This window comes from Vicugna pacos, chromosome 3, assembly GCF_048564905.1.
Source record: "Vicugna pacos chromosome 3, VicPac4, whole genome shotgun sequence".
Classification (NCBI taxonomy): Eukaryota; Metazoa; Chordata; class Mammalia; order Artiodactyla; family Camelidae; genus Vicugna; species Vicugna pacos.
In genome coordinates this window covers 20,234,448-20,250,343 of record NC_132989.1, presented here as the reverse complement: position 1 = coordinate 20,250,343, position 15,896 = coordinate 20,234,448, and the positions used below count along the sequence as shown (strand labels likewise).

The 15,896-nt window shown below is 50.7% G+C and overlaps 1 protein-coding gene across 9 annotated transcripts in view; it reads right to left on the bottom strand.

The window, feature by feature from the left end:
• Positions 1–15,896, bottom strand: part of NR3C1 (nuclear receptor subfamily 3 group C member 1) — a 107,655-nt gene that overhangs the window by 24,737 nt on the left and 67,022 nt on the right. For 6 of the 9 annotated variants that reach the window (XM_072955758.1, XM_072955741.1, XM_072955750.1 and 3 more), the window contains exon 3: positions 2,703–2,869. In XM_072955758.1, coding sequence (XP_072811859.1) covers positions 2,703–2,869 — 167 coding nt within the window. The remainder of the gene's footprint in view (positions 1–2,702; positions 2,870–15,896) is intronic. The other 3 variants (XM_072955768.1, XM_072955772.1, XM_072955764.1) reach the window with 1 other exon arrangement.

Here is a 15,896-nt window from a genome sequence, read left to right as displayed (position 1 = left end):
AGCACTGTGGTGAAGTGCGTCTTTGGAGACAGCTATGTTTGAGTTCTAGGTCTGCCACTGAAGCTGTGTGAGGTTCCGTTTCCCGGACACGCAAATGTGGATCGTAACACCATCTAAGAGCTCACAGAGCTGTTCATGACGTGATACGATACACATATATGGTACCCGGTACAGGGGAAATAGAGGGCAGCCGACGCCCATCTCCGTCGCGACCCACCGACGACGATGGCGCGCCCTTACGGGCAAAGGGGACAAAGGAGAAAGGGACTCGGGTGGGGGGGAAAGATGACTGAACTAGTTTAGATCAAAAGAAGTGGAGCTACCCACAGTTCTTTCCTGTGAGCAGGAAAGCAACTCTCAGAATAAAGAATAAAAATTCAACATATCCTTGATCTGTGTTGTATGGATAACTGGTAAAACTTCTGCAGATTTCCTAAAAATATTTAAATGTTTGGGTATTTAATAGATGCTGTACTGATGTGGTGGATAACCTGTAAATTCTAGCAGGTGTTAAAAATGGAATGCACGTAGTATTGTAAAAATCACACAACGAGCACCTTTGTCACGACTGGAGACTGCTGCAAAATAGGTATCTGGGCTTAAAACATATGCATCGTGACTTGGAAGGAAAAGTGGAAAAAGCACTATGAGTTAGGCTAGCGAAGGATGACCAAACTTTAGAGCTGGAAGGAGTGTGAAGACAATTTAAATCCAAATTAAGGATTTAATTAACTCAGTCCCCATTTTAGCCTTTTCTTAGTAATCATGTCACGTAGCCAGCGTACTTGACTGAGACATTTAGCCGCACTGTTTCAAAATGTGTATCATTTAATAGTCGATGACATTTTTACCTCAAAACAAGTCTTAAGAATTTGATTGTCAAACGGGGATTTAGCCCAGAGGGCCTACGGCCCACAGCGATGTCTCACTTGGGAGGGATGTTTAGCCTTTTTTTCTTGGTAAATGACATGTGGATGCTTCTAGGCAGGGCATGGCTGCACTCCCGTAGCAATGATTGCCCTCCTTCCTCCAGTTGTATTGTATTTGGCCAGTGACACACACGGGGTTCCTGTAGGCCATGGAAGTGGAATCTGTAGCCCGGTGTTAAAGAACAGTTTTAGTGAAGATGAAGAGCAATGGAAAACATTTTTCAAATACCTGTAAGTGTTTTAAGGCTCCATTGTCTGATTCTGAATGTCTCTCTCAGGATTCAGTCTGTCAGTATTCTTTACTATATACGGGAAGAGTGCAATGCTGCTACCACTGAATTGATATCCTGGAAATAAGTAACTAGTTCAGAAGTGCTGAGTAAAGGAAGGACAGGAACCTTCCTTCTCCCTGGGGTCTGTGGTAAATACCACTCCTGTGTTAGTGGCACCGCATGAGCTCGCGGTGCGCTCTACTGAAGGACCGTCTAGTCTACTCAGTAGCTGGAGGATGTAGCAAAGCGGTCGAAGCCTGCATCCCTGTGCTGTATGTGGGTAACGTGGGCAATTTTATGCTGTGTTAATGTATTAGAAGCCATCCAAGCAAAGGGAAATGACTCGTGGAACTGTTAGGGACATGCACACACAAGTCAAGGCTAATAGTAATACTGGTGGTAGTAGTCCTTCTCATCCTGTGAATGAATAGATAATGGTATGTCTTTAAAACTCATATAATCAGAGCTGTAGGTAATTCATTCCCGCCACACTGCCTCTGAAGCTTTGCAAACAACTAAATGGTGCAAGTTTGTTTCCCAGAGAAATTGCTGGTATTGGAAAATGTTAGTGGGTTTCCAATAAGTTAGGAAATGAACGTTTCCTTCTTTGGGCAGTTGCCTTTGTAAGCAGAACAAAACTGTCACAAGGGTCACGCTGCTATGAAGAGAACAATCGTCGGGTGAAACCCCTTTCTCTAAAATACCGTCTTCCCTGACCTCCTCAGGCAGTTGATCACTTGCCCCCTGTGCTATCATCTCGGTAGCTTGTGATTGTTAACTCATCTTTTCCCTCCAAGTTGACTTGACGTCCCAGGGGGCCGGGAGCAGGTCTAATATCGTATAACCACCACCGCATTTAGGCGTTCCTTAGCGCACTGCCATGGCTCACTAGGGAGAAACGGAAACAAATCCTTTCCCCCCCTCACGGTTTTCACTGTCACTCATTTTTGCCAGAGTGGGACAGCTGGCGGCTTTAGAAGCAGCCAGTCTACAGGGATGGATGGAAGTCCGCGACAGTAATACGACGAGCGCCGTTACTGCCGAAGCCTAGCGCGGTCACCGTACGTGATGGCGCCGTCTTACGGTTCTCTTTTGTTCTCTGACTGTGGTCCCTCCCTTGAGTTCAGACTCTTCTATTTTATTCTAGTTGGCCTATGTTGCTTTTGAACTAAGGTTTTTTTTCCTTTTTTTTAGGGGGTGGGGAATGTAATTAGGTTTATTTATTTTTAACTTTCTTTTTGGTTTCTAATGGAGGTAGTGGAAATGGAAGCCAAGACGGCGTGCTTGTCAGGCATGCGCTCCACCACTGAGCTCTTCCCTCCTGCTTTGCGTTGCTGTTTGAAGTCTCTCTTTCCCACGAGAGGACTGAGGAGCCAGCGCCCTCTTCCTGGTTTTACTGATTTCTAGCCTTAATGGGCTTTGCATATAGTATGCATTTCCAAATCCACTCAGAGAAACAGGAACCCAATAGAGGGATAACAAAACTCTTCAAAACACACACTACCTTCCACTGCTCTTTTGAAGAATACTTTACAGCTTCCACAAGTCAGAACCCCATAATGACATCCCGAAGCTTCATCCGAGCACACCAGGCAGAGTTTGGGAGGTGGTCCCGTGGCCGCTGAAGAGCTGGATGGAGGAGAGTTGACGTCTGGTCTCATTCCAGGGCTAAAGAAGGAAGAGAGGCATGTTAGAAGGTAACCATCACGACTGCCAAAGCAGCATGAAAGCAGTTATCTTAGACTCTCACGCCACCGAGAGCATGTTCACACCGTACTGTGGCTGCAGATACTAGCCAGCATTAAAACAGGCTCTGTAAATAGGTTCCAATGATGTTGTAGTCTTCTTTTATACTAAATTAAGAGTAAGATAATTTCTTGGTAAGTATTCTTAAAAAGGATGGTGAGATTGTGCTTCCCTTAGATGATCATTTTTAGTTGCCTAGGATTTGTCAGTATCTATAATCACCTTTATGCAAGTATTACATACAGTAACGTTCACGTTGTAAGTGTACAGTTGATGAGTTCTGTCAAGTGGACAGTTGTGTCATTACCACCATGATGTTCCACCACGTTCAAGAAAGTGTAGCATCTATCCATCACCCCCAAAAGAGGCTTCCTCCACTTTTTAATGCTTAGGACATCTTTATTTCTTCTAAATTTAAGATATTGTACAGGTATCTCTCCGCCTTAAATTGTCTTGAATTTATTTTTTATTGAAGTAGAGTCAGTTGACAATGTTGCCAGTTTCTGGTGTACAGCCCAACGTTTCAGTCATACATATACATACATACATACATTTGTGTTTGTATTCTTTCTCATTAGAGGTTACTATAAAGTATTAGAGAGTCCCCGGTGCTGTACAGTATCAACTTGTTGATGTGTTGTATGTATATTAGTAGCTGCAGAGCTCAAACTTCCCATTGATCCCTTCCTGCCCTTTTTACCCCCTAGCGAGCATTAGATTGTTTCCTATGTCTGTGAGTGAGTCTGCTTCTGTTTGGTCAGTAAGTTCATGTGTCTGCTTTTTAAAGGGCACATAGAAGTGATATCACACGGTATTATTCTTTTTCGGGCTGACTTCACTTAGTAGGATGATCTGTAGGTCCGTCCATGTTGCCGCAAATGGCATTATTTTATTATTCTTTGTGGCTCAGTCGTATTCCGTTGTATAAATATACTGCAGCTTTTTTATCCAGTAATCTGTGGATGGACATTGGGGTGGGTTCCACATGTCGACTACTGGAAATAGTACTGCTATGGACACTGGGGTGCACGTGTCTTTTCAAAGTAGAGTAACCTCTGGATATATGCCCAGGAGTGGGACTGCCGGACCATACGGTAAGTCTATTTTTCAGTCTTTGGAGGAATGTCTATCTTGTTTGACCATAATGGCTGCACGAAACCAAAAAAACATCAGTGTAACAAAGACAGCCTACGGACTGGTAGAAAATACTTGCAAAAGGTGTGACTGCCAAGGGCTTAGTTTACAGAATATAGAAGCAGCTCATACAACTTAATAAGAAAGAAAGAAAGAAACGAACCCAAAAAGCAAAAATGGGCAGAAGCCATTCTCCCATGAAGACACAGAAATGGGCAATAGGCACACAGAGAAATGCTCAGTTTTGGTAATGATGAGCGAAATGGAAATGAAAACTATGATGAGATCTGACGTCAGGCCAGCCAGCATGGCCATCATTCAGAAGTCCATAAATGGTCAATGCCGGAGAGGGTGCGGAGAAGAGGGAACCGTCCTACGGTGCTGGTGGGAATGTTGGTTGGTGTGGCCATGATGGAAAACAGTATGGAGATTCCTCAGGCATGTTTCTAAATGGAATCAAGTCCCATGACATTTCTAACCGTGTCTCTAGTAAGTGGAAACATGTTACAGGCATACCTCGTTTTATTACTTTGCTTAGTGACACTTCACAGAGGTTGCAGTTCTTACAGATTGAGAGTTGGTGGTAACCGTGTGTTGTCAGATGGTTAGTATTTTTTAGCAAAGAGTGTTCTTAAATAAACGTATTTGCATAGTTTTTTAGACACGATGCTACTGCACAGTTAACAGTGTAAACAATTTTTACATGTACTGGGAAAGCAGCAAACTCATCTGACTTGCTGTATCGCAATATGTGCCTTCTCGAGGCGGTCTGGCAGCGAACGCGCAGTCCCTGTGAGGTGTGAGTGTGTTTGAATGTCTGGTTCCTCATGGCATCCTCACTGAAATGATGGCTTCTTACGACTTACAAAAGAGTGACGCAGAAACCTGACCTCATGTGACCTTCTAGTTTGACAATGAGGACTTTTTTCCAGGACTTGGGTCCCACCAGTGAGGACTGTTCTGCCCTCCCCACTCAAGATGTGTCCTGGAGGCCAACATGGAAAAGGTGGACTTGCTTTTCCTGCTTTAGGTCGAATGTTCATGTTGCAGACTTCTTGCCACCATCAGTGTAGGTGTAGTGTTTAAAGATAATGACTGTTTTCCTAATGTATGTTTTGAAAATTTTCAAACCCAGAGAACCGTTGAAAGCATGTGTGCCGTGGATATACGTCTACTTAAACTCATGAATGCTCAGCATTTTGTCACACGTGGCTCCGTGTGCTCCCTCCAGGCCCTCCTCCTTGTCTGATAAAACTCTGGCCCGGAGCGGCTCCACTACATTAGGCATGAATGCTCAACATGTTGTCACATTGGCTTATGAAGACATATTTGTCAACATCATAGTAATCTTTTTAATGCTGGAGGAAAAATCCACCCTAAAACACTTCCTAACAGATGATACAGCGGCTTCCAATATTGCATCCTGATAAGGAATTTTCGTCTTACATGATAACGTTAGAGACAAAACTGTACCGTGTGACTGAGGAGTTTGTAAAACTGTGCGATGAGAGTTTCTAACCTTGCGTACCTCAGAAGTCTCTAAAAGTAGTTTTTGGAGACTGACCCGTTCCTTCTCTTGTGATGTGTCTGTCAAAAATGGGGCGGCAGCAGTGTGCTGATCCTGGAACTCTACAGTATGCTTTTCCTCCTGCATGTGAGCAAGCACATAAACACCCCATCCCCTCTGTCTGAGGTCTTCTTGGTCTGCCTGGGTTTCTAGAAGAGATGGCATTGAGGAATGAACTTGAAGCATTGGTGAGCTTTCTCTAGGTCATCTTTTATAAATGCAGCTAATAACATGAGTAGATGTCCAACGGGGTGAAAGTCACTCAGAGCGAAGTCACTAAAATGGTTTGGGTTAGTATCATGGTTAGAAACGACATTGTTCTATGTTTTGTCATTGTTGTTGTTCTGTGTTAGGAATAACAGTTGAAAGTTAATTGTAAAATGACAGCAATTTGTGTAGAATGACCGTGTGTGTTATAAATGTCAGTGTAGTGAGGCTCAAACTCAAAGCTCCATCTAAAGTTTGTCCTGAAGGAAGCGTACTGAACGTTGCCAACCGTCTGTTTATCTAGAGGCTTAGCCAACAGGCCAACGTTCCCCCTGCCCTGGTTCTGGGAAGAGGCCACAGGGTTTCATGTTGTTCTCTAAACACCGTCCAGGAGCATCTCAGGATGCTTCCGTGTCACAAGGCATCGATTCCCTGGTACATCTGGGAGCGTGGACGGAGTGCCTACTGACCGCCCACAGTGGAAGAGAATAACCTGAACGGAGTGTGCTGTGGGCCTGGTACGAGGCACCCTGGATGAATGGAAACCTGTGCTTAATGGAGTGGAGCCGCTCTGGGCCAGAGTTTTACAGACAAGGAGGAGGGCCCGGAGGGAGCGCACGCAGCCATGTGAGGGAAGCAGAAACTTCCTTGGCTGCGGTTCTGAAGATGCTCCTTTTCCTGCTCAGCCCGTGTGTGTCATCTGATTTCTATTTTTAGGGACCAACCAGTTGTCTGTGTTTTCAGTGTATGTCAAATAAGTGCAATAGTGAAAGATTGGTAAGGTTAATTCTGTCATGTTTCCTCAAGCCATTATAGATGTATGTATATACATGACAGAAACACCCGTGTGAAGAATGTGTAAGTAGTCCTTTGACGGGACTTGAGAGTTTTAAAGCTTTTTCGTGAATAGAACGGTATGTGTTCTGTCTAGAACCCTGTGCAAAGGAGACCTCTGTGTGGTCTCGTGGTTGTAGGAGGCCGAAAGGGAGCTTGTTTGTGGTCAAACGGACATGCTTCCGATCCCACATGTAGCGTTTTAAAGGTCGGGTGACCTGACGTTGGATAGGTCTAGACTACCGTGGGACTGTTTCTTCACGAGTAAGCTGCGAAGGCTGTGTGTGTGTGTGTGTGTGTGTGTGTGGTGTAAAAAAGAGAACGTACAGGATTCTAGTCTATAGTTTGTGCATCTCGCAAGCATTCAATAAATGTTTGTTGTTTTGTCTTGCTGGAAAAGTGGAGATGCGATGAAAAAGCACGCTTAAGTATTATGAAAATGGAAAGTAGCAGTGTATGTGTCAAAGTGAGGACTGTATTCCCCAAAGTCGGTTACAATGAAAGCTTTTGGCAAACGTGTTGAGGTCACTCATCTGTGAGCTAGAGATGACAAAAAGGAAAGTTAAAAGTCGATGGACAGATTGGTGGATCGACTTGCAAGCAACTGGAGTGTAGGGCAGGCTTTTGACATTCCATCAGGCAGTCGTTCCAGGCTCCCTTCGATGAGAACTGAGTCCGTGGGGAGCTGCCCAGTGCACCACGGACAGCAGTGGAAAAAATCAGGTTTTGTCACAGTCATAAGGGCACTAGGAGGGCCTCTAGTGAACACCGCTGGAAGGAAAAGATGAATGCAAAATGGCATCGAGTGGCCCGTGCGACCCCCATGGCACTGCTCAGAGGGGCTAGGGTTCAGTGAAGTAGGAAGTGGTTAGAACTCAAAAGGAAAACCGTACTGAATTACAGCTTTTAAGAAGGATATAGGGCAGAAAGAAAGAGAAAGCTTGCCAGAGGAAGAGTGCGTGTGGCACACGTGTTGCATGGAAAAGCTAACCTGTGCTGCTCTTTGCTTCCGTTTGTGTTTACAGCTGTGTGCGACATTCTGAAGGTACTAAGGTTTTGTCTGCAAGGGACTGTGTCCAGAGTGCTCTGCCGTAAGAGAAGAGTCCCAGGAACAATGTCATGTTGTGGGTGAGCCCTTGAATGCTGCATTGGTGCAGAATGCAGAGAGTGGTGGGTATCGAGTGACTCCTGAGGCTGCTGAGTGTATATTAGAGAGAGAAAGAAAAATGTATGAAGGAGGTTTTGCTATTGAATTCTGTGGCAAGGAGTGCAGCTGATGAAGGAGGATCCTGGATGGATGAGGAATGCGACACAGACTGAAAAGCAGAGAAAGGGGGCACGTAAATGATTCCGTGTGTCTCAGCACGTACTTGCTGGCAGCTGAACGCCAGGCACTGAGGATCCAGAAGTCCCATCACCTATGGAAGTCATAATGCGCGTGGAAATGCATTCATGAACTTTGCAAGTTTGATATAGGCAGGAGAGCACATGTTAACTGGTTCTGGCTCATACATAGTACTACTGGGAAGAGATCTGGCTCTGTCTACATATGCTATATACAGTGTGTGTGTGTATATACAGTCGCACACAGACACACACACACACACATATATAGACAAATGTGGTTCCACTGTTAGCTCCACTGCTGTAACTGTGTGATAGTGGCCAACAGAGTCAACTCCTGAGTCCGAGTCTGTTTCCTTAGTAGTAGTATGTTAGGAAATTGTGTAGAGTATATAAAATACCGGCACACATGCGGTGATCTTCCAGCAAAACGTCTCTCCTTCACCCTCGGGCTTTAACTTCCTTTTTTGTCCCTCCCCAAGTGCCTCCTCTTTCTGGAGGATCGTAGGAAATCAAAAGTGCTGTCAAGAGCCTCCCCTGTGAGGGAGGGTTCAGGGTCCAAGAGAAGTGTAAATTCTGGTCATCGTAAGGAGGTTTTTTTTGATAGTACACCAAAGTCGGACCATCCAGTTTTATAAAGGTGAGTGAGTGCAGGAATGGGTTGTTTGTAAGTGTTACGTGAAAAGCCATCGGTCTGTCTTGCCCCTTGAATGTGCATGTTTGATGCAGGTGTGATTCTGCAGTACCGAGCAGGAGTCACTGGAAAAAATCTGGCTCCCCAAGTGACACAGGTGTTACACATGTAGACACTGTTTTTGATACCATACAAAAGAGATGTACAAACTCAGTGACTGAAGGTTTTCAAAATGGTAAATGTACTTTGACACCTCTGTGTTTTGATAGGCAAGAAATACTGTCAGTTGTGTTCCTTGAAGTGGTCAGCCCCCTTCTGCTGTTTGTCAGAAAGTATCTGCCCGATACCCAGCCCCGACAAGGACAGTTCATCCACGCTGTACCATGGCAGCAGCGGTGCGTTCACGTCAGAAGTTGAATGGTTCAGCACTTGCTTTTCTCTGAGACTGCCGTCCTGTACGGCACCCGCTGTGGAACTGCTTTATGCGTCTCCCCATCGTGTGACACAAATACTGCAGGGGAGAGGTTCAGTGGAGGCAACGTACTGCCCCGCCAAGGATGTCCTTAGGAGGAGCTGGCTGGCTTTCCTTGCACTGTGAGTGCGTGGCAGGGGGCACGGTGACTGCTGTGCCCTCAGACGCCAGCAGTGTGACTCCTCACGGCTTTGGTACCGTCAGTGCCAATGTGAACAGGGTGCAAAAGGCGCATGAGGACCAGGGCTTGTCGTGGAAAGTGTTTTCAAAGGGTTGGGGATTCCCAGGGCTTTGTCGACCATGTTTTGGGAAATGCTGTTGCAGAGGCTAATAAAGAGTATAACTCAGGCATAGCAGAACGCGTAACCCAACGGCAATGTAGCAGGCGGCTGACGTGTTTTATCTCCATCCATCTCCACTGCCCTGTGTCTAAGTGCGAGTCATTATGTAAGTGACCCAACGCCGCAGTACTAAGGTAGAGGAAGGAACAGAGACGATAAAGTAATGGAACCCCAAATGGTGTGGTTGGCGTAGGCTTCCATTTAAGTGAACGTAATTAATAAATTTTGAATGAAATGGGAGAAGTTCTTGTTGAACAAAAGCGGAAAGGATAGTTCCGCCTCAGGAAACTACTGTTAAGTAACATGGGTGAAAAGTGGTAGGAATAAAGCTGCCGAGCTAGATCAGAGTGTACCAGCTGCCAACGGAAGAGGCTCACAGATATTGTCCAAGTGGCAAAGAGCAGGAGCTGTGAACGAGGGGCGCGGTGCCGGTGCCCCGCGGACCCTTGGCCCCGGCTGGAGACACGGTGGTTCGGCAGCCCTGAGCTGAGGCTACTGGTATGGGGTGGGGGGAGGCCAGGCCTCCCCCAGGGCACGGTACACGGTTTTCTGCAGCCAGGCCTCTGCAGCTTGCTATGTGCGCTGTGCTGAGGTTCATCAGCCCTTGCTAGCAAGTTGAAGCAACGTAAGATGGAAAAAGAGGAAAATTCAACAAAGATCGGAAACCTCCTGTGAAATCTACACTGCATTGCAAAATGGAGCAACGGCCCCCTGAGGAAGAAGTCAACATCCTTTGCTTCAGAACAAGTCTGAAAAGAGATTTGAAACGGTGCTGAAGTCAGGCACTCGACTGGTCTCCTGATGACCCTGAGTCATGGAGTTTTCTCTTGTCCCCTAGCGGTAGCCCGGAAAGGCGGCATTTACACATACAGTCACCTGGACTTCTCTGTGTTCTCGGGCAAATGTAACTGCTCAGCTGCACACAGCAGGTGACCGCAGTGTGTGAGTGTGCATGTGCCCCTGTGGTGGCCGAAGGGTCCCTGACCGGTGTGACAGAAAGCTATGGGATAGTTTTCAGCCCGAACAGAAGGATCCTTTGGGGGAAGCCTTTCACGGTATTTCTGTTAACATGCACTCAGGTAACATAATGTGTGTTACTGAGCAGGGCCACGGAAGAGGGTTCTGTTCGCTCTGCCTCTGTGGGGAGACGTTTCTGGGGGGTTTCAGTTGAGGTACAGGCTGAGCCAGCCTCCCTGCGTACGCATCATTCACACCCAGTGCTATCAGAGCAGAGCGCGGCCTCAAAGAAGCCGTGCTGTAAGTGGCCCGGCACTTTGTCAGGAAAGGATGTGTGACGGCGGCCATCTGTTTTCTTAGGAGTGTGGGACACCCGTGGCCTGTCACTCAGTGTCTTTGGGCTTAGTTTTCTCCTGTGGAAAATGCAGGTTTGGACTCAATGCACTGGAAAGCAGGTGTCCCAGGTTCCTAAGAGAGCGGCAGAGGTAGGGAAGGCTATTTCATGTCACTTCACTTTTGGCATCTGAAAGGGTGATGATGGAGTATAATCTGCATAGCATACACTTCCACCTCGGCTGCTCACCACCACGTATTTCTAAACATCTTATTCCATTCTTAGAGTTGAATGCGTCCCAGTCAATGTACCCACTCTTCTGATCTGTGCAAGGAGTTGCCTTGGTCCCTGTGTATTTACTTCCTGAGTTTCAAATACAGCATGTGTTGTTGGCTTGTGTGGGTTTTTGTGAGGGGGGAGGTCTTCAGGTTTGTTGACTGTTGTCAGCTGGGAGTAGGTGCTGGAGCTTGCACCCCTGGCCTCTTGCAGGGTGAGCCTACCTTCTATCACTTGAGCTGCCCTCTGTGCCCTTGTTTTGATGTAGTCACATGAGGCCACAGAGTGTATTTGGGGAGGGGAAGAGGGGAAGAGGGGAAGAGGGGAAGAGGGGAAGAGGGGAAGAGGGGAAGAGGGGAAGAGGGGAAGAGGGGAAGAGGGGAAGAGGGGAAGAGGGGAAGAGGGGAAGAGGGGAAGAGGGGAAGAGGGGAAGAGGGGAAGAGGGGAAGAGGGGAAGAGGGGAAGAGGGGAAGAGGGGAAGAGGGGAAGAGGGGAAGAGGGGAAGAGGGGAAGAGGGGAAGAGGGGAAGAGGGGAAGAGGGGAAGAGGGGAAGAGGGGAAGAGGGGAAGAGGGGAAGAGGGGAAGAGGGGAAGAGGGGAAGAGGGGAAGAGGGGAAGAGGGGAAGAGGGGAAGAGGGGAAGAGGGGAAGAGGGGAAGAGGGGAAGAGGGGAAGAGGGGAAGAGGGGAAGAGGGGAAGAGGGGAAGAGGGGAAGAGGGGAAGAGGGGAAGAGGGGAAGAGGGGAAGAGGGGAAGAGGGGAAGAGGGGAAGAGGGGAAGAGGGGAAGAGGGGAAGAGGGGAAGAGGGGAAGAGGGGAAGAGGGGAAGAGGGGAAGAGGGGAAGAGGGGAAGAGGGGAAGAGGGGAAGAGGGGAAGAGGGGAAGAGGGGAAGAGGGGAAGAGGGGAAGAGGGGAAGAGGGGAAGAGGGGAAGAGGGGAAGAGGGGAAGAGGGGAAGAGGGGAAGAGGGGGAAGAGGGGAAGAGGGGAAGAGGGGAAGAGGGGAAGAGGGGAAGAGGGGAAGAGGGGAAGAGGGGAAGAGGGGAAGAGGGGAAGAGGGGAAGAGGGGAAGAGGGGAAGAGGGGAAGAGGGGAAGAGGGGAAGAGGGGAAGAGGGGAAGAGGGGAAGAGGGGAAGAGGGGAAGAGGGGAAGAGGGGAAGAGGGGAAGAGGGGAAGAGGGGAAGAGGGGAAGAGGGGAAGAGGGGAAGAGGGGAAGAGGGGAAGAGGGGAAGAGGGGAAGAGGGGAAGAGGGGAAGAGGGGAAGAGGGGAAGAGGGGAAGAGGGGAAGAGGGGAAGAGGGGAAGAGGGGAAGAGGGGAAGAGGGGAAGAGGGGAAGAGGGGAAGAGGGGAAGAGGGGAAGAGGGGAAGAGGGGAAGAGGGGAAGAGGGGAAGAGGGGAAGAGGGGAAGAGGGGAAGAGGGGAAGAGGGGAAGAGGGGAAGAGGGGAAGAGGGGAAGAGGGGAAGAGGGGAAGAGGGGAAGAGGGGAAGAGGGGAAGAGGGGAAGAGGGGAAGAGGGGAAGAGGGGAAGAGGGGAAGAGGGGAAGAGGGGAAGAGGGGAAGAGGGGAAGAGGGGAAGAGGGGAAGAGGGGAAGAGGGGAAGAGGGGAAGAGGGGAAGAGGGGAAGAGGGGAAGAGGGGAAGAGGGGAAGAGGGGAAGAGGGGAAGAGGGGAAGAGGGGAAGAGGGGAAGAGGGGAAGAGGGGAAGAGGGGAAGAGGGGAAGAGGGGAAGAGGGGAAGAGGGGAAGAGGGGAAGAGGGGAAGAGGGGAAGAGGGGAAGAGGGGAAGAGGGGAAGAGGGGAAGAGGGGAAGAGGGGAAGAGGGGAAGAGGGGAAGAGGGGAAGAGGGGAAGAGGGGAAGAGGGGAAGAGGGGAAGAGGGGAAGAGGGGAAGAGGGGAAGAGGGGAAGAGGGGAAGAGGGGAAGAGGGGAAGAGGGGAAGAGGGGAAGAGGGGAAGAGGGGAAGAGGGGAAGAGGGGAAGAGGGGAAGAGGGGAAGAGGGGAAGAGGGGAAGAGGGGAAGAGGGGAAGAGGGGAAGAGGGGAAGAGGGGAAGAGGGGAAGAGGGGAAGAGGGGAAGAGGGGAAGAGGGGAAGAGGGGAAGAGGGGAAGAGGGGAAGAGGGGAAGAGGGGAAGAGGGGAAGAGGGGAAGAGGGGAAGAGGGGAAGAGGGGAAGAGGGGAAGAGGGGAAGAGGGGAAGAGGGGAAGAGGGGAAGAGGGGAAGAGGGGAAGAGGGGAAGAGGGGAAGAGGGGAAGAGGGGAAGAGGGGAAGAGGGGAAGAGGGGAAGAGGGGAAGAGGGGAAGAGGGGAAGAGGGGAAGAGGGGAAGAGGGGAAGAGGGGAAGAGGGGAAGAGGGGAAGAGGGGAAGAGGGGAAGAGGGGAAGAGGGGAAGAGGGGAAGAGGGGAAGAGGGGAAGAGGGGAAGAGGGGAAGAGGGGAAGAGGGGAAGAGGGGAAGAGGGGAAGAGGGGAAGAGGGGAAGAGGGGAAGAGGGGAAGAGGGGGAAGAGGGGAAGAGGGGAAGAGGGGAAGAGGGGAAGAGGGGAAGAGGGGAAGAGGGGAAGAGGGGAAGAGGGGAAGAGGGGAAGAGGGGAAGAGGGGAAGAGGGGAAGAGGGGAAGAGGGGAAGAGGGGAAGAGGGGAAGAGGGGAAGAGGGAAGAGGGGAAGAGGGGAAGAGGGGAAGAGGGGAAGAGGGGAAGAGGGGAAGAGGGGAAGAGGGAAGAGGGGAAGAGGGGAAGAGGGGAAGAGGGGAAGAGGGGAAGAGGGGAAGAGGGGAAGAGGGGAAGAGGGGAAGAGGGGAAGAGGGGAAGAGGGGAAGAGGGGAAGAGGGGAAGAGGGAAGAGGGGAAGAGGGGAAGAGGGGAAGAGGGGAAGAGGGGAAGAGGGGAAGAGGGGAAGAGGGGAAGAGGGGAAGAGGGGAAGAGGGGAGAGGGGAAGAGGGGAAGAGGGGAAGAGGGGAAGAGGGAAGAGGGGAAGAGGGGAAGAGGGGAAGAGGGGAAGAGGGGAAGAGGGGAAGAGGGGAAGAGGGGAAGAGGGGAAGAGGGGAAGAGGGGAAGAGGGGAAGAGGGGAAGAGGGGAAGAGGGGAAGAGGGGAAAGAGGGGAAGAGGGGAAGAGGGGAAGAGGGGAAGAGGGGAAGAGGGGAAGAGGGGAAGAGGGGAAGAGGGGAAGAGGGGAAGAGGGAAGAGGGGAAGGAAGAGGGAAGAGGGGAAGAGGGGAGAGGGGAAGAGGGGAAGAGGGGAAGAGGGGAAGAGGGGAAGAGGGGAAGAGGGGAAGAGGGGAAGAGGGGAAGAGGGGAAGAGGGGAAGAGGGGAAGAGGGGAAGAGGGGAAGAGGGGAAGAGGGGGAAGAGGGGAAGAGGGAAGAGGGGAAGAGGGGAAGAGGGGAAGAGGGGAAGAGGGGAAGAGGGGAAGAGGGGAAGAGGGGAAGAGGGGAAGAGGGGAAGTGGGGAAGAGGGGAAGAGGGGAAGAGGGGAAGAGGGGAAGAGGGGAAGAGGGGAAGAGGGGAAGAGGGGAAGAGGGGAAGAGGGGAAGAGGGGAAGAGGGGAAGAGGGGAAGAGGGGAAGAGGGGAAGAGGGGAAGAGGGGAAGAGGGGAAGAGGGGAAGAGGGGAAGAGGGGAAGAGGGGAAGAGGGGAAGAGGGGAAGAGGGAAGAGGGGAAGAGGGGAAGAGGGGAAGAGGGGAAGAGGGGAAGAGGGGAAGAGGGGAAGAGGGGAAGAGGGGAAGAGGGGAAGAGGGGAAGAGGGGAAGAGGGGAAGAGGGGAAGAGGGGAAGAGGGGAAGAGGGGAGAGGGGAAGAGGGGAAGAGGGGAAGAGGGGAAGAGGGGAAGAGGGGAAGAGGGGAAGAGGGGAAGAGGGGAAGAGGGGAAGAGGGGGAAGAGGGGAAGAGGGGAAGAGGGGAAGAGGGGAAGAGGGGAAGTGAGGGGGAAGAGGGGAAGAGGGGAAGAGGGGAAGAGGGGAAGAGGGGAGAGGGGAAGAGGGGAAGAGGGGAAGAGGGAAGAGGGGAAGAGGGGAAGAGGGGAAGAGGGAAGAGGGGAAGAGGGGAAGAGGGGAAGAGGGGAAGAGGGGAAGAGGGGAAGAGGGGAAGAGGGGAAGAGGGGAAGAGGGAAGAGGGGAAGAGGGAAGAGGGGAAGAGGGGAAGAGGGGAAGAGGGGAAGAGGGGAAGAGGGGAAGAGGGGAAGAGGGGAAGAGGGGAAGAGGGGAAGAGGGGAAGAGGGGAAGAGGGGAAGAGGGGAAGAGGGGAAGAGGGGAAGAGGGGAAGAGGGGAAGAGGGGAAGAGGGGAAGAGGGGAAGAGGGGAAGAGGGGACTTCCAGCTGCGACCATCTAGGACGCCTCGACCTGTCGTAGTCTCCCCGTGACCTCTCCCCAGACACCTCATGTGGACGGGGCGGGAAGCCCCTTCCTCCCTTTCCTTCCCCTGCCGCCTGTCCTCGTGGATTCACGCATTAATAAAGGATTGTATACGTGACCCGGCCCTCCGTCTGACTGACTCGTTTCTGTGCGTCCCCGGGCCACCCCCCCACAGCCCTCGGCTCTCCCACCTCGCATTGTCCACTGTTGCGTTTTCGAATCCAAGGCCACCTCGAAACGTCCGTAAAAAAAATGGCACTGGACACGATACCTGGCCGAGGCCACGTTCACTTTTATTAGCTAGACTCCATGATGTTCGACCTGCACAGGCACCTTATGTAAGTGCCATACAAACAATACACTGCAATGACACACGTGGGCACTCATCACGGGCTCTCAGATGGGATGAATGCTGTACCTCTTCAGACGTACATCACTCTGTGTCACAGAAACCAGCACAAAACAAATCCACGAAACTGCAGCAACCCAACCATCACAGATACTCAGCCATCATCTACATCA